This window comes from Monodon monoceros, unplaced genomic scaffold, assembly GCF_005190385.1.
Source record: "Monodon monoceros isolate NGI ecotype Baffin Bay Population unplaced genomic scaffold, NGI_Narwhal_1 Super_Scaffold_11, whole genome shotgun sequence".
NCBI lineage: Eukaryota > Metazoa > Chordata > Mammalia > Artiodactyla > Monodontidae > Monodon > Monodon monoceros.
Window position 1 is genome coordinate 67,451,929 of NW_021703767.1, and position 20,497 is coordinate 67,472,425.

The following is a 20,497-nucleotide window of genomic DNA, read 5'->3' on the forward strand; positions in this document are numbered from 1 at the left end:
TACCAAGACTGGTAACAAGTGTCAGTCTCTACACAAAGTTTGGGGGATGAATTAACTGTGCTCCATCAAAAGCAATTGTCTCAGCACTCAGGACATGACACCTCTGAATTTTAATTCTGATTTGAATCTTGCTTCTAATTTTATTTCATTACTTTTTTTTTTTTTTTGCGGTACACGGGCCTCTCACTGCTGTGGCCTCTCCCGTTGTGGAGCACACGCTCCAGACGCGCAGGCTCAGTGGCCATGGCTTATGGGCCCAGCCGCTCCGCGGTATGTGGGATCTTCCCGGACCGGGGCATGAACCCGTGTCTCCTGCATCGGCAGGCGGACTCTTAACCACTGTGCCACCAGGGAAGCCCTATTTCATTACTTTTGACGTTGTATTAAATATAAAAAGAAGACAGTGAATAAGGAAAAGATGGAAAATTTCTAGAAGTGTGATGAGAATAATCTGTAAAGTTTTTTTAATTTTAATTAATTAGCATGATATCTTTAGTATGCCATTTTTTATTACAGCTTTATTAAGATATAAGTCATATACCATACAGTTCACCCACTTAAAGTGTATAATGGTTTTCAATGCATTAACATATTCAATATATATTGTATATTCAATACATATATAGAATATATTTTCAATAATATATGTTCAATGGTTTTTAATAAATTCACAGAGTTGTGTAATTTTAGAACATTTTCATTATTCCAAAAAGAAGCCCCATATTCATTAGCAGTTACTCACTATTCCCTCCCATACCCTCTAGCCCTAGCAACCACTTGTTTACTTTCAGTCTCTATAAATTTGCCTATTCTGCCTATTTCGTATAAATGGAATGATATAACATGTGGCCTTTTGTATCTGGATTCTTTCATTTAGCATATTTTTTAAGGTTCATTCATATAGCATACATCAGTACTTCATTTCTTTTTATTGCCCAATAATATTCCATTGTACAGGTATAACACATTTTATTCATATATTCATCAGTTGATGAACATTTGGTTGTTTTCACCTTCTGACTAACATAAATAATGTTGTTATGAACATTCATGTACAAGTTTTTGTGTGGACATATATTTTCACTTCTCTTGGGTGGAGTTGTTGGGTCACATGGTAACTCTATGTTTAATCATTTGAGGAACTGCTAGACTTTTCCAAAGAGAACATACATTTAACATTCCCACCAATAGAAGGTGGCAATTTTTCTACATCTTTGCCAACACTTGTTTTTCTATCTTCTTAATTATAGCTATCCTAGTAGGTATGAAATGGTATTTCATTGTGGTTTTTATTTATATTTTCCTGATGACTAATGATGTTGAGCACCTTTTTATGTACTTTTTGGCCATTTGTAATCTGCTTTGGAGAAATGTCTATTCAAATTCTTTGCCCAATTTCTAATTGGGTTGTGTTGAGTTGTAAGCATTCCTTATATATTTTAAACATAAGTCCATTATCAGATATATGATTTGCAAATATTTCCTCCCATTCAATAGGTTGTCTTTTTAACTTCCTTAATGGTGTCCACTGAAGTACAAACATTTTTAATCTTTATGATGTTCAATTTATCAATTTTTTTCTTTGGTTGCTTGTGCTTTTGGTGTTACATCTAAGAAACCATTGCCAAATCCAGTGTCATGAGGATTTATGCCCATTATTTTCCTTTAAGAGTTTTATAGTTTTACCTCTTATATTTAGGTCTTTAATCCATTTTGAGTTCACTTTTGTATATGATGTGAGCTTGGGGCTTAACTGCGTTCTTTTGTATGTGAATATCCAGTTGTCCCAGCACAATTTGTTGAAGACTCATCTTTTCCCGTCAAATGGTCTTGACATTCTTGTCAAAAGTCAATTGACCAGAAATGTGAGGGCTTATTTCTGGATTCTCAGTTCTGTTCTATTGATCTATATATTTATTCTTGTGCCAGTACAATAATCTCTTGATTACTGTTATTTTGTAGTAAATTTCAAAATCAGGAAGTATGAGTTTTTCAACTTAGTTCTTCCCTTTAAAGATTGGTTTGGCTATTATGGGTTCCATGAATTTTCATATGAATTTTAGGATCAGCTTAGGATCAGAAGCCAGCTGGGATTTTTGAGAGGGATTGCACTGAATCTGTAGGTGATTTTGAGGAGTTTTGCTATCTTAACAATATTGTCTCCTGGTCAGTGAACATGAGATGTTTTTCCATTTATTTAGGTCTTCTTTAAGACCTAAATTTTTCAAGAATATTTTGTAGTTTTTAGAGTATAGGTTTTACATTTATTTTGTTAAATTTGTTCCTAAGTATTTTATTCTTTATTTTGCTGTTGCTAATGTAATCATTTTCCTAATTTCATTTTTAGATTGTTCATTGCAAATATGTAGAAATACAATTGATATTGATCTTGTGTCTTGCAACCTTACTGAACTCATTTGATAGTTTTAATAGTTTTTTAGTGGATCCCTTAGGACTTTCTACATACAAGATCCTGTCATCTGCATAAAGAAGCTTTACTTCTTTCTTTTCAGTGTGGATGACTTTATTTCTTTTTCTTGACTAATTGCTCTTGCTTGAACCTCCAATACAGTATTGAATAGAAGTGAGAGTAGACATACTCTTAGGGAGAAAGCATTCAGTCTTTTATCACTAAGTATGTCAGCTGTGGGGTTTTCATAGGTATTTATCAGGTATCAGGTTAAGTTCCCTTCTATTCCTAGTTTGTTGTGGGTTTTGTTTGTTTTTTACTATGAAGGGGGGAGGTTGAATTTTGTCAAATGCTTTTTTCTGTGTCTATTAAGATAATCATATGGTTTTCTATTGATATGGTATATTATATTAATTGATTTTCTGATGTTAAACCGACCTAGCTGTATTAGTTTTCTAGGGCTGCTGTAACAAAGTACCACAAGCTGAGTGGCTTTATCAACAGAAATTTATTTCCTTATAGTCATAAAGGCGAAGTACAAGATCAAGGTGTTGGTAGAGCTGGTTCCTTCTGAGAGCTGTGAGAAAGAATCTGTTTCGGGGCTTCCCAGGTGGCACAGTGGTTGAGAGTCCGCCTGCCAATGCAGGGGACGCGGGTTCGTGCTCCAGTCCGGGAGGATCCCACATGCCGCGGAGCGGCTGGGCCCGTGGGCCGTGGCCGTTGGGCCTGCGCGTCCAGAGCCTGTGCTCCACAACGGGAGAGGCCGCGACAGTGAGAGGCCCGTGTACCAAAAAAAAAAAAAAAAAAAGAATCTGTTTCATTTAGCTTCTAGTGGTTTTCCAGCAGTATTTGGTGTTTCTTGTTATGTAAAAGAATCACTCCAGTCTCTGCCTTCATCTTCTCATGGAGTTCTCCCTGTATGTTTGTCTATGTTCAAATTTCTCCTATGAGGACACCAGTCACATTAGATTAGAGCCCATCCTAGTGACCTCATTTTAACTTGACTAATTCTATCTGTAACAACCCTATTTCTAAATAAGGTCACATTCTCAGGTACTAGGGGTTAGGACTTCAACATATGAGTTTTAGGGGGACACAACTCAACCCATAACACTTGCATTCCTGGTGTTTTCCTTCTGTCTCTCATATACTGCTCAAGATAGAGGCTATATATATTGTTTCTGAATGCCAGGATAATAAGCATCTAGAGTACAGATCATATATTAGAGGCCTAAGGGCCCAGTTCCTCACGTAGTCCTATTTTGTTTGGTCTGTACAGTCTTGACAAAAATAAAAATAATTATTATTAATTGACAATATTTAAAATTCAAGTGATTTTACCTAAGAAACTGTATTCCTTATATTTCTTAAAAACAAAATCAGAAGATTCTATAACAGGTATTACCATGTCAGTTGTCTGGTGCTATAGTGGCTGTACACTTTAGATGGGGTTGGGCTGTCCAGTTCACCATAGTCCCTATCATTCCCATTCAGCCTGCTTTGTTTAGTTAATTACCTGCCTGTGGGTATTTGAGAATGTGACCTTGATTTACGAGCTTAGGTCACAGTCTTCTCTTAGGCTAAGAAAACCCAAATATATGCCCAGGTATTGTTCACAATACCAACTAAAACAACATTTGCCTTACTACACTTCGAACGCAATGGCTTTTGACTCAGAGAATCAAGGGCATGTGGACATCAAAGACTTTTGATTTTAGGGACTTTTGACCTATATGTTTTAGCTCTGCTATTTTTATCTCATGATATATCCAGATATTACACTGGCTATTTAAAAACACTACCTAATAACTGGGTTTTACTCCAACAAAAATACATAATTCCAAAAATTTAATTCAATTATTGTAAGAAATATTAGTAAATATAATCTATATAAAATAAAACCAACTACAGCTAAAAACCTGCATGTAATAAAAGTAATTTTAGACGAAAAAAGAATTGTAGAATCGTGTATATTGGTAACATTAATAACAAAAAGTTGACCCTGAAAAGATTTCTTTTTGACCAAAATTTCACAGAAAAATTGCATCTTTTTGACAAAATTTGAATGTGTAAGATTTGAGTTCAAAAATAATGGCTAATAAATAGAATTCAACATAGCAAGTGGTATTTGATATGGATTTTAAAACATTGATCAAGAAAATCTTCAATGTAAGGGTTACCAAGAAAATAACTCATTTTGATAAAAGTAATTTTAGTAAAATAGATATTTAAGTGGAAAATGTTAGAAATAGTTTAACTGTATTTACATAGAAAATTTAACAAGGAGTTAAACTTTTCTTAAGTACATGCTCTTCTGAAAATTCATTGTGTTTGTATAATTCAGATGCCATTTTACATTTAAAATGTTGGCCAGGATCAAAATACCCAGTAGGTCAAAATGGTGGGAATCTAAAGTACAGTATCAAAATAGTCTACCATTTAAGGGCTCTGCAGTAATGGTATTTGATTGACTGAAGTCAGGCAAGTGAGTTCAGTGTCACTGAAAGGAATTTCAAAAAACTGAAATTGTGTAGAAATTGCTTGGTAGCACAAGGATGAAAATACAATGAGGGGATGGATATAAGACCATAAAATGTTTTAGGCCAGGAATATTTACTTGAGACTCCTGACAAGCCCATTTCTTCTTTCCCTCACTAAGAGCACCGGTCAGGGTCCTCAGGCCTGGAAGATGGAATATATCCCAGCCAACAAAATGTCCATCGCATGGCAGCTACCACAATATGCCCTTGTTACAGCTGGGGAGGTCATGTTCTCTGTCACAGGACTTGAGTTTTCTTATTCTCAGGTAGGTTTTTGCAAGTGGAAGGTGGAGGTGGAGCTGTTGCTCAGAGGGTGGAGTTTTAATCCTGGCACTGCCTTAATTAGGTATGTGACCCTGGCCAAGGCCTCCATATTTTTTGGCCTTAGATTCCTTATGGTCCTGAACAGAGTATCAACTTGACTCCTAGGGTAATGGCAGGCTGCATCCCTATGCTGTTTGGAATCCAGAAAAGGATACTTAAATACTAAGAATAAGGGCTATGGAATCAAACTGCCCACATTCAGATTTTGGCTGCACACCTAATGTGTAACCTTGAGCAAGTGTATCTCTCTAATGCTATTTTTCTTTATGTATAAAATAATAGTAATAGAACTTATCCCTTAGGGTTGTAATGAAGATTATGATATAATGAATTAAAATATTCAGTTAAGAGCTCCATCTTTTTGTTACTCTGAACATTATTACCATCCCCTGAATCAATGTGATAGCTGAACTTAGTAGGGGAAGTTTTTGTGGGAGAAGTTTTCTGGTTAGATGCATGGGGCATTAGGGTGGTGTAGGGAGTTTGTTTACTAACAAATTTGTGTCCTCTGTAGGCTCCCTCTAGCATGAAGTCTGTACTCCAGGCAGCCTGGTTGTTGACAGTTGCAGTTGGGAACATCATCGTGCTTATTGTGGCACAGTTCAGCAGCCTGGTACAGGTATGGACCTAAGGGAAGCAGGAGCACGTGTCTATCCAACTTCCTCTGCTCTCTCTTCCCCCTCCCCTCTGTCTCCCACATTCCCCACTCAGCCCTCTGACTTGAGATGGATTAGATACCCACAGACTTTGCCAGAAAAATAGACATGTAAGTGGCAATAATGACTACCATAGGCCCATGCAAGGAAAGGCCAGTGAGCCCTGTCTTCTGCCAAAGCTCTTCCTAAACAGGTGACCCTGGGTAAATCTGCTCCCCAGTCCTCATCCTATAAAGATCCCTTTAGTTTCAGGTTCTCCATATTCTTCTCTTATATGTATTTCTTCCTGCAGTGGGCCGAATTCATTTTGTTTTCCTGCCTCCTGCTGGTGGTCTGCCTGATCTTCTCCATCATGGGCTACTACTATGTTCCTATAAAGCTAGAGGATATTCAGGGGTCAGCAGATAAGCAGATTCCCCAAATCCAAGGAAACATGATCAACCTGGAGACCAAGAAGACAAAGCTCTAATGACTCCCTGGACTCTGCCCAGACCCCAATTCCTGACTCTGATCTTGGCCATCACCATCTTTAAGCATTTCTTACTCCGACTTGGTTAGAAGAGAGAAGTAGTGTCATATCTGAGCTAATCTCCTCTATTTTTCTCCCATGATAGAGGCAGTTCTAGGACTGGGTTTTTCAGTACATTATAGTAAGTCCCCTGAGACTCTATGTCTTCCCATCTCTCAGTGAACTTGGTAAACCTTGTGTAGTGTTGCTGAAGCTGGCCTGCTACCTCCAAATGGCCATGAAAAACACAAATGTAAAATTGAGGTTAGTCTCTGTGGTTATCAAAGTTATGTAGGAATTGTTTTACCTGCCATTTAGAACTGATGACCCCACTTTTTGAAGTGCTGATTTAGAGGCAAAATTGCAGAATAACAGAGAAATGGTATTTCAAGTTTCTTCATTAGCAGTGTAATTGTACTGTGTATAAGGACCTCAAGAATTGGTATGTCTGGTGTGATCTGGTCCAGGGCCTGGCTTCTCAGGTATCCAGATTTGATAAGACCGTAGTTAATTTTTCAGTACAGATAGTAGGAAACAAAATGACATTTTATTAACACATAGGAGAAGATATATCTTTCTGATAATTACAGTATTTTATCCACTAACCCAAATCCCCTTTCTCAGTACTGATAGATATTTGGAAATCAAATTAAAGATAGTAAACATGGCTCTGGAAAAGAGAACAAGTATAAATTGCAGAAGTCCTGATGAGCCATTTCTTCTACAGTGTACATTCTTCTTAGGGACTACAATGTTTCAGCCCTAGAGTGCGCCCTCCTGTGGACAGCTGTGTAGACACTAATTATAATTTTCCACCCCTGCCTTTTCAATGTTGTTGGGCCAGCTTTGTCTTATTATTACGTCATCTTGCTTATTGCAACAAGTATTTAATAACAACAGTATTTTTATGAATATAATTTCCTTTTTTATTAGTACTTCCTTTGGCCTCAAAGTAGTGGATCTGTTTTGATAATTTTTCCTGTTTTACTTTTCCCAAAATTTTTAAATGCCATTTCTTCATTTAGGCCTAGATTTTCCTGTTTATTAAAAAAAAAAGTTATATTAATACTCTAGGTTTGAGCTTCTAAAATGGCAGTGCTCCATGGGGGACATGGTCCCATATCAGGATTCTAACAAAATGTGGGGGTTGAGGGAAGGAGTGGTAGAACATGACAGGTTTTTGTTTGTTGCTGTGTTGGTGAAAGAAGTTGAGAAATATTACCTTGCACACAATGAATGAATCAGTGGACAGACATGGGAATATCATGACTCTACAGTGTATTGCTGGGGGAAAAGTTCAGAACAGTTGTCCTAGAGAGCCTCATTTCCATTGGTTTTGCTCCATTATTCTCATCTAGAACTGTGTTGAGTCAGTCTCACGTTGTAAACGTAACAAGGAAAGTTGCTTAAGTTTCCCAAGCTTTAATACTCTAGTCTTAGTTACCAAGTTTTCCGAAGTACCGAAGTGACAGCAACACCATCCAGTTTCCACAGATATCTTAATGTGAACCTGACTGTGCTTCTTCAGAAGATTCTCTGTTCATTTTTGAGCAGCTTTAACTCAATCTGTTCTATGAACTATTGTTTCAAGAGATAGTAACAGTGCTCTGTGAATAAAAGTTTTTATGGATAAATAACTTTTGGAAATGAAGCATATATATCTTCTTCTTAACATTTGCATATTAAGGATTCTGAGATATCCTTCAGTAAAGACACAAGACACTTTGTTTAGTTTCACATGGTATAGTGTTCTGCAGAACACTGACTTGGGAAAAGCTGGCAGGAAATTCTTCCTTGTGTTGAACTGAAAGCTTTCTCTTTGGAACCTCCTACCATTGGTTCTTTCCTTTATGGCTAACAAGAATAAGCATAAACCTCTCTTTTATGCAGCAGAATTTCTGCTATTTGGAGAGAATTTTCATGTCGCCTCCCCAGTCATCAAGTAAGTATTCATCAAGCTAAAGATTCTCAGTTTTTTTTCATGGCTCTTCACAGGGCGTAGTCCAGTCCTTTCACAACTGTTTTTCCACTTCTGAAAAATATCCTTTCCCTGAAATGTAACAGTGGGTCAGAATCCCTCTTAATATGTGATATCTGAAGCCAAATATGTACAACATTCCAGAATTGGTTGGACCAGAAGAACTACAACCTGCTTTTCTCCAAACAATACACTTCTGTTAATGTAGCCTTAGGTAACATTAGATGTTTTTGGCAACTGCATCACAATGTAGGCTTACATTTTAATCACATGGTTGGTTAAAACCTCAAAAATTTTTAAGAGAGTTATTTTTTTATTCAAATACATCTTTGAGTTTCACTATATGCCATTCATTGAGTTAGGTGTTGGAAAAACAAAGATGAGTAATCTGCTATACCTGTGTGCAAGGTTACCTCACTTATCTTGACTAGCTGTCAAGATCTTAGAGAACACACAGGGCTTGAGGAAGTAATGGAATACTGAGGAAGAGCAAGAAGGACAGTATGACAGGACTGGAATAAGTAAGGTGTAAAGAGGTAGAGGATGCAGTCCCAGGAAGCTAGGGACCAGATTATGTGGGGCCTGTGGCCATGATAAAACATTTTGATGTTATTCTAAGTGATATGTGAAACCGTTGGAGGTTTAGTACATGGGGATGACATAATCTGACATTCTCTAAGATCAATTTGGCTGCTAAGTAGAGAATTGTCTGTAAGCAGAAAGGAATGGAAGCAGGGAGTCCAATTAGTAGATATTTATAATAGTCCAGGTAAAACATGATTGTTATTTGGCCAAGGTGGCAGCAGTGGAGGTGGGGAGAAATGGCTTGACTTGGAATAAATTAAATTATCTTTAAGGTAGGACTGACATGAATTGAATATGGTTTGCATATATGATTTGAAAGAAAGAAATCAGTGCTGACTCTTAGATTTGAAGGCTCGAGTAATGAGGATGAATGATGGTGCAATTTTCTGAGAGTAGGGAAGACTAGGGCAAGAATAGATTTGGGGTGTAAAGTAACTAAGAGTTTTGTGCATGTTGAACTTCAGATGCCAATAAGGTATCTAGTTGGAGATGTTGAGCTGGCAGTTTTATGAGTCTGAAGTTCAGTTAAGAGCCTGGAGCTGGATATATAAACTTGACAGTCATCAGTGTATAAACGGTATTTAAAGGCGTGACACTGGAGCAGATATCCTAGGAAGTAAACGTATACAGAGAAGAGGTTCAAGGTCTAGTCCAACGTCTTTGCCAATCTCTTCTACCACTAGACACATATATCCATTATATCTATTCCTATTTTTGGATTGCCTGGGAGTGCAGGAAAAAAGTCACAAGACTATGATTATGTAGTTCCAAATTCTACATCATTTACCCATTTTCCAAATTAGGAACTTAGGCATTTTCCATGATTCCTCCCTCTGCCACTTCACACATACTCAGTTGATCAACAAGTCTTGGAGATTCTACTTACTTAGTAGGCTTCGAATCTGTCCACTTCTCTCCTTTCCCACTGCTGCTCTACCAGTTAAAGCCACCATCATATCTGTAGATTATTACAACAGCCTTTTAAGTTTACTTTTCGGCCTCCAATTTTTCCTACATTACTAGCAATATGATCTTTCTTACAATGTAATTCATATTGCTTTATTGCTTAAAAGCACTTCATTGCTCCCTATTCAGTCTAAACTTCTAACTCCTCAACAAGGCCATCTGACCTTGTCCCTACCTACCTAACTAGTCTCATCCTGCCACTGGCCCTTGTCAAGTTGCACCCCCCCCCACACACACACACACACACAGATCTGATGAGATCTTAATTGGGATTTTATCACATCTATAGGTCAGTCTGGGGAGAGTTGGCATCTTTACTGTACTGAGCCTTCCCAACCTTGAATCGTTCTTTTTTAAATGTCATTCCTTTTACTTTCTTTGGGTTTAATTTGCTTTGCTCTTTCTAACTTCTTGATATAGATACTTGGGTCATTTATTTTTCTTTTTTTTTTTTTTATAATATACACATTTAGGATAATAGTATATAGATACTTGGATCATTTATTTTTCTTTTTTTATAATATACACATTTAGGATAATAGTAGGGTTTTTTTAATAGTTTTTTTTAATAAGTTTATTTTATTTATTTATTTTTGGCTGCGTTGGGTCTTTGTTGCTGCTCACGGGCTTTCTCTAGTTGAGGCGAGCAGGTGCTACTTTTTTTTTTTAATCTTTTCCCACATTGAGCCGGTCTTTATTTGCATCTGTTCATTTATTCATTGCTTTATCCATTCAACACATTTTTTCTTTTTTTTTCTTTTAACATCTTTATTGGAGTATAATTGCTTTACAATGGTGTGTTAGTTTCTGCTTTATAAAAAAATGGATCAGCTATACATATACATATATCCCCATATCTCCTCCCTCTTGCGTCTCCCTCCCATCCTCCCTATCCCCTCTACGAGGGCACAAAGCACGGAGCTGATCTCCCTGTGCTATGCGGTTGCTTCCCACTAGCTATCTATTTTACATTTGTTAGTATATGTAAGTCCATGCCACTCTCTCACTTCATCCCAGCTTACCCTTCCCCCTCCCCGTGTCCTCAAGTCCATTCTCTACATCTGCATCTTTATTCCTGTCCTGCCACTGGGTTCTTCAGAAACTTTTTTTTTTTTTTAGATTCCATATATATGTGTTAACATACCATATTTATTTTTCTCTTTCTGACTTATTTCAAAGTCTCTAGGTCCACCTACCTCACTACAAATAACTCAATTTCATTTCTTTTTATGGCTGAGTAACATTCCATTGTATATATGTGCCACATCTTCTTAATCCATTCATCTGTCGTTGGACACTTAGTTTGCTTCCATGTCCTGGCTATTGTAAATAGAGCTGCAATGAACATTGTGGTACATGACTCTTTTTTTGAATTATGGTATTCTCAGGGTATATGCCCAGTAATGGGATTGCTGGGTCATATGGTAGTTCTATTTTTAGTTTTTTAAGGAACCTCCATACTGTTCTCCATAGTGGCTGTGTCAATTTACATTCCCAAAACAGTGCAGGAGGGTTCCCTTTTCTCCACACACTCTCCAGCATTTATTGTTTGTAGATTTTTAAATGATGGCCATTCTGACTGGTGTGAGGTGATACCTCATTGTAGTTTTGATTTGCATTTCTCTAATGATTAGTGATGTTGAGCATCCTTTCATGTGCCTCTTGGCCATCTGCATGTCTTCTTTGGAGAAATGTCTATTTAGGTCTTCTGCCCATTTTTGGATTGGGTTGTTTGCTTTTTTGATATTAAGAAGCTGCATGAGCCTGCTTGTAAATTTTAGAGATTAGTCCTTTGTCAGTTGCTTCATTTGCAAATATTTTCTCCCATTCTGAGGGTTGTCTTTTCGTCTTGTTTATGGTTTCCTTTGCTATGCAAAAGCTTTGAAGTTTCATTAGGTCCCATATGTTTGTTTGTTTTTTGTTTTTTGTTTTGCAGTACACGGGCCTCTCACTGTTGTGGCCTCTCCCGTTGCGGAGCACAGGCTCCGGATGCGCAGCGGCCGTGGCTCACGGGCCCAGCTGCTCCGTGGCATGTGGGATCTTCCTGGACTGGGGCACGAACCCGTGTCCCCTGCGTCGGCAGGTGGACTCTCAACCACTGCACCACCAGGGAAGCCCTATTTTTCTTTTTACTCCATTTCTCTAGGAGCTGGGTCAAAAAGGATCTTGCTGTGATTTATGTCACAGAATGTTCTGCCTATGTTTTCCTCTAAGAGTTTTATAGTGTCTGGCCTTACGTTTAGGTCTTTAATCCATTTTGAGTTTATTTTTGTTTATGGAGTTAAGGAGTGTTCTAATTTCATTCTTTTACATGTAGCTTTCCAGTTTTCCCAGCACCACTTATTGAAGAAACTGTCTTTTCTCCATTGTATATTCTTGCCTCCTTTATCAAAAATAAGGTGACCATATGTGTGTGGGTTTACCTCTGGGCTTTCTATCCTGTTCCATTGATCTGTATTTCTGTTTATGTGCCAGTGCCATATTGTCTTGATTACTGTAGCTTTGTACTATAGTCTGAAGTCAGGAAGCCTGATTCCTCTAGCTCCGTTTTTCTTTCTCAAGATTGCTTTTGCTATTCGGGGTCTTTTGTGTTTCCATACAAATTGTGAAATTTTTTGTTCTAGTTCTGTGAAAAATGCCATTGGTAGTTTGATAGGGATTGCATTGAATCTGTAGATAGCTTTGGGTAGTAGCATCATTTTCACAATGTTGATTCTTCCAATCCAAGAATGTGGTATATCTCTCCATTTGTTTGTATCTTTAATTTCTTTCATCAGTGTCTTATAGTTTTCTACATACAGGACTTTTGTCTCCTTAGGTAGGTTTATTCCTAGGTATTTTATTCTTTTTGTTGTAATGGTAAATGGGAGTGTTTCCTTATTTTCTCTTTCAGAATTTTCATCGTTAGGGTATAGGAATGCAAGCGCTTTCTACGCATTAATTTTGTATCCTGCTACTTTACTAAATTCATTGATTAGCTCTAGTAGTTTTCTGATAGCATCTTTAGGCTTCTCTATGTACAGTCTCATGTCATCTGCAGACAGTGACAGTTTTACTTCTTTTCCAATTTGGATTCCTTTTATTTCTTTTTCTTCTCTGATTGCTGTGGCTAAAACTTCCAAAACTATGTTGAATAGTAGTGGTGAGAGTGGACATCTTTGTCTTGTTCCTGATCTTAGAGGAAATGGTTTCATTTTTTCACCATTGAGAACGGTGTTGGCTATGGGTTTGTCATATATGGCCTTTATTATGTTGAGGTAAGTTTCCTCTATGCCTACTTTCTGGAGGGTTTTTATCATAAATGGGTGTTGAATTTTGTCAAAAGCTTTTTCTGCATCTATTGAGATGATCATATGGTTTTTCTCCTTCAATTTGTTAATATGGTTTATCACATTGATTGATTTGAGTATACTGAAGAATCCTTGCATTCCTGGGATCGACCCCACTTGATCATGGTGTATGATCCTTTTAATGTGCTGTTGGATTCTGTTTGCTAGTATTTTGTTGAGGATTTTTGCATCTATGTTCATCAGTGATATTGGCCTGTAGCTTTCTTTCTTTGTCTGGTTTTGGTATGAGGGTGATGGTGGCCTCGTAGAATGAGTTTGGGAGTGTTCCTCCCTCTGCTCTATTTTGGAAGAGTTTGAGAAGGATAGGTGTTAGCTCTTCTCTAAATGTTTGATAGAATTCACTTCTGAAGCCATCTGGTCCTGGGCTTTTGTTTGTTGGAAGATTTTAATCACAGTCTCAATTTCAGTGCTTGTGATTGGTCTGTTTATATTTTCTATGTCTTTCTGGTTCAGTCTCGGTCGGTTGTGCTTTTCTAAGAATTTGTCCATTTCTTCCAGGTTGTCCATTTTATTGGCATATAGTTGCTTGTAGTAATCTCTCATGATCCTTTGTATTTCTGCAGTGTCAGTTGTTACTACTCCTTTTTCATTTCTAATTCTGTTGATTTGAGTCTTCTTCCTTTTTTTCTTGATGAGTCTGGCTACTGGTTGGTCAATTTTGTTTATCTTCTCAAAGAACCAGATTTTAGTTTTATTAATCTTTGCTATTGTTTCCTTCATTTCTTTTTCATTTATTTCTGATCTGATCTTTATGATTTCTTTCCTTCTGCTAACTATGGGGATTTTTTGTTCTTCTTTCTCTAATTGCTTTAGGTGTAAGGTTAGGTTGTTTATTTGAGATGTTTCTTGTTTCTTGAGGTAGGACTGTATTGCTATAAACTTCCCTCTTAGAACTGCTTTTGCTGCATCCCACAGGTTTTGGGTTGTCGCGTTTTCATTGTCATTTGTTTCTAGGTATTTTTTGATTCCCTTTTTGATTTTTTCAGTGATCTCTTGGTTATTAAGTAGTGTATTATTTAGCCTCCCTGTGTTTGTAGTTTTTACAAATTTTTTCCTGTAATTGATATCTAGTCTCATAGCATTGTGGTCAGATAAGATACTTGATACGATTTCAATTTTCTTAAATTTACCAAGATTTGATTTGTGACCCAAGATAGGATCTATCCTGGAGAATGTTCCATGAGCATTTGAGAAAAATGTGTATTCTGTTGTTTTTGGATGGAATGTCCTATAAATATCAATTAAGTCCATCTTGTTTAATGTATCATTTAAAGCTTTTGTTTCCATATTTATTTCATTTTGGATGATCTGTCCACTGGTGAAAGTGGGGTGTTAAAGTCCCCTACTGTGATTGTGTTACTGTCGATTTCCCCTTTTATGGCTGTTAGCATTTGCCTTATGTATTGAGGTGCTCCTGTGTTGCGTGCATAAATATTTACAATTGTTATATCTTCTTCTTGGATTGATCCCTTGATCATTATGAAGTTCCTTCTTTGTCTCTTGTAACAGTCTTTATTTTAAAGTCTATTTTGTCTGATATGAGAATTGCTCTTCCAGCTTTCTTTTGATTTCCATTTGCATAGAATATCTTTTTCCATCCCCTCACTTTCAGTCTTCATGTGTCCCTAGGTCTAAAGTGGGTCTCTCATAGACAGCATATATACAGGTCTTGTTTTTGTATACATTCAGCCAGTCTATGTCTTTTGGTGGGAACATTTAATCCATTTACATTTAAGGTAATTATCGATATGTATGTTCCTATTACCATTTTCTTAATTGTTTTGGGTTTGTTATTGTAGGTCTTTTCCTTCTCTTGTGTTTCTTGCCTAGAGAAGTTCCTTAGCATTTGTTGTAAAGCTGGTTTGGTGGTGCTGAATTTTCTTAGCTTTTGCTCTCTGTAAAGGTTTTAATTTCTCCATCGAATCTGAATGAGATTCTTGCTGGGTAGAGTAATCTTGGTTGTAGGTTTTTCCCTTTCATCACTTTAAATATGTCTTGCCACTCCCTCTGGCTTGCAGAGTTTCTGCTGAAAGATCAGCTGTTGACCTTATGGGGATTCCCTTGTATGTTATTTGTTGTTTTTCCCTTGCTGCTTTTAACATTTTTTCTTTGTCTTTAATTTTTGATAGCTTGATTAATGTGTGTCTTGGCATGTTTCTCCTTTGATTTATCCTGTATGGGACTCTGCTTCCTGGACTTGCTTGACTACTTCCTTTCCCATATTAGGGAATTTTTCAACTATAATCTCTTCAGATATTTTCTCAGTCTCTTTCTTTTTCTCTTCTTCTTCTGGGACCCCTATAATTCGAATGTTGGTGTGTTTAATGTTGTCCCAGAGGTCTCTGAGACTGTCCTCAATTCTTTTCATTCTTTTTTCTTTATTCTGCTCTGCAGTAGTTATTTCCACTATTTTATCTTCCAGGTCACTTACCCGTTCTTCTGCCACAGTTATTCTGCTATTGATTCCTTCTAGAGAATTTTTAATTTCATTTATTGTGTTGTTCATCATTGTTTGTTTGCTCTTTAGTTCTTCTAGGTCCTTGTTAAACGTTTCTTGTATTTTCTCCATTCTATTTCCAAGATTTTGGATCATCCTTACTATCATTACTCTGAATTATTTTTCAGGTAGACTGCCTATTTCCTCTTAATTTGTTTGGTCTGGTGGGTTTTTACCTTGCTCCTTCATCTGCTGTTTCTCTGTCTTCTCATTTTGCTTAACGTACTGTGTTTGGGGTTTCCTTTTTGCAGGCTGCAGGTTCGTAGTTCCTGCCGTTTATGGTGTCTGCCCCCAGTGGGTAGGGTTGGTTCAGTGTGTCATGTAGGATTCCTGGTGGAGGGGACTAGTGCCTGTGTTCTGGTGGATGAGGCTGGATCTTGTCTTTGTTGTGGGCAGGACTGCGTCCGGTGGTGTGTTGCAGGGTGTCTGTGACCTTATTATGATTTTAGGCAGCCTCTCTGCTAATGGGTGGGGTTGTGTTCCTGTCTTGCTAATTGTTTGGCATAGGGTGTCCAGCACTGTAGCTTGCTGGTTGTTGAGTGGAGCTGGGTCTTATCATTGAGATGCAGATCTCTGGGAGAGCTTTCGCTGTTTGATATTACACGGAGCCAGGAAGTCTCTGGTGGACCAGTGTCCTTAACTCGGCTCTCCCACCTCAAAGGCACAGGCCTGACACCCCACTGGAACACCAAGACCCTGTCAGCCACACAGCCAGGTACGTGGGGAGTTTCTTGCCTTTTGGAAAGTCTGAGGTATTCTGCCAGTGTTCAGTAGGTGTTCTGTAGGAGTTGTTCCACACGTAGATGTATTTCTGATGTATTTGTGGGGAGGAAGATGATCTCCACATCTTACTACTCTGCCATCTTGAAGGTCTCTCTCTCTAATCTTCTTGAATCTGTAAGTTAACATCTTTCATCAAATTTGAAAATTTTTCAGCCTTTGACTATTTCTTTGCATATTTTTTCAGCCCTACTCTCGTCCTCTGCTTCTGGGGCTCTCATGACATAAACGTTAGATCTTTTGTTATTGTCCCACATACCGCTGAGGCTCTGTTCATTTACTGTTGTTGACTGGATAGCTTCTATTAATTTGTTTTTGAGTTTACTGATTCTTTACTCTGTCATCTCTAGTCTACTGTTGAGCACATCTAGTGAGTTTTATTTCATTTATTGTAATTTTCAGTTTTATAATTTTTTAATTCTTTTTTATAGCTTTATTTCTTTGCCGAGACTCTATTTTTTCATTTGTTTCAAGAATGTTTGTAATTGGTAGTTTAAATATTTTTATGATTGCTGTTTTAAAGTGCTTGCCAGATAATTCCAACATCTGAATCATCTCATTGTTAGCATCTGCTAATTGCCTTTGCTCATTCAAGTTGTGATTGTCCTGGTGCTTAGAATGGTGAATTATTTTCAGTTGTATCTCATACATTTTGGTTATTATGTTGTTAGATTCTACATGTAATCTTTTTCTTTTCTGGCAGAAGTCACCCTGTTTAAGAGTAGTGCTCAGGTCAGGTGGAGGTGGATATTCAGTTCCCCACTGGGTCCTGTGACAACCCTGGGTCCTATGATACCAACTGGCACTACCTCATTGCTGCTGGGTTTAAAGTTGAGCTCCCCGCTGGGCCCCACTGACAGCATGGGGGAGCTTAGAGTGCCACATAGCTCCACCTCATACTTCCCCTTCCACCTCATTGCTAGTGGGTGGGTGTGTGAGTTCAGTTCTCTGCTGAGCTCCACTTAAACTAGGGATGGAAAGATGGTGAGAGTGGAGAACGTGGACCACCAATATGTCCCAGTTCATTCCATCTCATTGCTGCCTGGTAGAGGAAGAAGTTCAGCAACCCCCTGGGCCCTGCTGACACAAGGGCAGGAAGGAAGAAGAGTGCTGACTAGCACCACCTTCAAGGGTTGTGAAGGGTTGGAAGCTCAGCTCCTTGCTCAGTCATGCTGACACTACCCCAGTGGTGGAACTGGAGTACTGCCTGCTATCACTGACCTTGCATACACCACCCTGATGGGAGAAGCAGAATGGTAGCAATGGTTGAGGGATGAAAATTCAACTCCCTGCTCAGTCCCACAGACATTACAGTGGAGGAGACAGTTTTCCATTGGTGTTTGGATGGAGTAGTATTGGTATTGCAGTGTTTTCTGTTCTGCTAACCTGCTCTTTTTCTGGTTCCTTGGCTGGGTGAACAGTCGTTATGGAGGACTCTTTTGGCTGCACCTGTTAGTGGTTGCAGTTTGTAGGCTTCTCCAGCACCCTGCCTGAGATACATAGGAAACAAAAGGAAACCTAGGAATTCCTGTGAGTTTACTTTCTAAAAACCCAAACATAATGTGATTTTTGTGTTGTTGTCCTTTCTTCCACAGACTATAGTGGAGGCCTTTGTAAGGGTGAGATTAATGCTTGGTATGGCATCTAGGGAGGGTTTATAAGGTCTTGTGTGGTCCCTGAGAAATTATGAGTCCTGTATGGTGGCACGTAGACCATGTTGCAACGTGTAGCTTGAGCAGTGGCATGTGGCCTCCTTCTTAGGCTATGCCATAACAAAGAAAGCCAGCAGAATTCACTTTTAACATGTCTGGTTTCTGCATTGCTCTGGTGCCTTCTGAGACACTAGGACCTCTAGAAGAGGTGGATTTAGTTCTAACTAAAGGTAAGTTTCTTATTGCTCTGGTTAGAGAGACAGCTTTGTATTATTACCAGAAGAAACATGGACTCTGAACTAGCAAACTCTAGTTTGAATCTCTATTTACTACTGTGGGTCCTTTTGCAAAGTTTCTTAATATCTCTGAGACTTGGGTAAAGGGTGATAATAACTGTCCATAGAGTTTCTCAGAGAAGAGAATAAAATAAAATATGTGCAAAGCATTGGGGATATAGTAGGTACTCCATAAATACTATAGTCTACTACATTAAGTTTTAATCTTTAGGAAAGAAAGTTCAGATCTTCAGTAAGTTAGAACTTATTGGTATAAACCTGCCTTGGGCTAACTTCATCTATATTCTCTGCAATATCCAATTATAGAAATTCAAAAAGGAGCCAGAATTCTACTAATGAAGCACAGCAGGTTCTGCGTCCATGATGTTCAATTCCCTAAAGACAAGGATCATATCTTATATTTCTTTTACATTCTCCACAGGATCCTCCCTGCCCAAACCTCTCTCTTAGAGAACCTCACCAGCCACACCCAGAAGAGGGGAAGCCCTAGGTATTAAGCAACTCTGCCATCCTTGGAGATTGGACCAAGGTGGAACATTGGCCCAAGTGGGGCTCATCAGAGTCTCTCAAGAATTTAGAATTGAGACAAAGGTTCAGAGAGTCAAATGGAATAGGACACTCAAACTGAAGGGTGTGTGGGTTTTGGGGGGTCAGGGGTGGTGGCAGCATGGCAACTTTTGTGTAAGCAGAAGTTACACAGGGGTGAGATTAGAATCCTGTAAAAGAATGTGGTTAGCTGAGAGGACAGATGAGCAAAAGAGAGAAAAGCTTAAGTATGAAGACACACAGCTTGGAAGGAAAACAAAAAGGGACAAAAACAGACAAGAGGACAGACATCCAGGGAAAAGTGAGAAAGAAAAGGGGACAGGATATCAGGAACACAGGGAATTGGAATGCTCAACCTAGAAGAATTCAGATGACTCTAGAAATCTGTTAGCTACAAACACCACTGAGCCTCTGTTGCCAGAAGCAGCCGCTTTACACCTGATTGATGGTGCCAGCCTTGCCTGAAGACCCTGTAATGACCCTACTTGAGGTGATTACCAGGCAAGTGAGTGCCAGCTTTCCTCACACACTCCCCAGCTCTCCTTCACTGCTTCCACATCTACAGCTAGAGGCAGATCCTAAAATGCATGTGGGCCAACTACACAGTCAAATTTGGAAGCAAGAGGCCTGCATGATAAAAGAGTTGCAAAACTGCACTAATGTTTATCAGCAAAACCCCAGAGGAATAAACATGGAACTGAATTATGAGGGTACCACACTAGAAATGGAGGAAGAGAATTTCAGTTAGGCTAAAAATGATTATATAGGTGCACTTATCAGAGAGTCTGCATTCAATGTGCTATCACATGCAGTTGGTAGAGTTCTAATTATTTTATCTTTTTGTAGACTGAAAATTGGATTCACTTCTCACCTAGGCTGAGTTGAGATGCCAGAAATCCCTTATAGAGGAAGGAATAGAAAGATCTAGGGAGATGAGAATGCCAGTGTGGATTTATGTACTACCCTCTAAGCCATCCCAACCCTATCGTAAGAACATTGAGAAATGCATTAATGAAGGTAGTGCCAACGTATTTGAAAAGCACCACAGTGGCTACCTTCTGTAGGTCAGAGATGAAGGTGGAAAATACTGATATTGAAATAGATTCTGTGATTTCAATAAGGATGATGGCAGCTTGGGATGGAAGAGATAATAAGTGGCACCAAATCGCCAGAAACAACTTGGAGCTGGTTATTTTAGTAGGCAGAAGAGCTGGTGTGGGTAATCAATTTGGTTTGACTCACAGGAACATTTGGCATTGAATAACTGATCATAGGGTCACTAGCGCTGAAATTAGGAGGGTCATCATGCTTACCTGGGTAAAGAAAAATTTCTCTGAAGTAAAGGCCCTTTGGTGAGCATTTACATATGACACAGATATTCTCTCACTCTGAGTTCATTCTTAGAGATC

At 38.4% G+C, this 20,497-nt stretch overlaps 2 protein-coding genes across 2 annotated transcripts in view; one reads left to right on the forward strand and one right to left on the reverse strand.

Annotated features, from left to right (window-relative positions):
* Positions 1 to 8,075, forward strand: part of SLC15A2 (solute carrier family 15 member 2) — a 36,827-nt gene extending 28,752 nt beyond the window's left edge. Inside the window, exons 20-22 of the mRNA XM_029215394.1 lie at positions 5,070 to 5,216; positions 5,789 to 5,893; positions 6,223 to 8,075. Coding sequence (XP_029071227.1) covers positions 5,070 to 5,216; positions 5,789 to 5,893; positions 6,223 to 6,399 — 429 coding nt within the window. The 3' untranslated portion in view covers positions 6,400 to 8,075. The remainder of the gene's footprint in view (positions 1 to 5,069; positions 5,217 to 5,788; positions 5,894 to 6,222) is intronic.
* The window catches only part of ILDR1 (immunoglobulin like domain containing receptor 1), a 94,278-nt gene that overhangs the window by 24,655 nt on the left and 49,126 nt on the right, over positions 1 to 20,497 (reverse strand). The gene's annotated exons all lie outside the window — the stretch shown is intronic.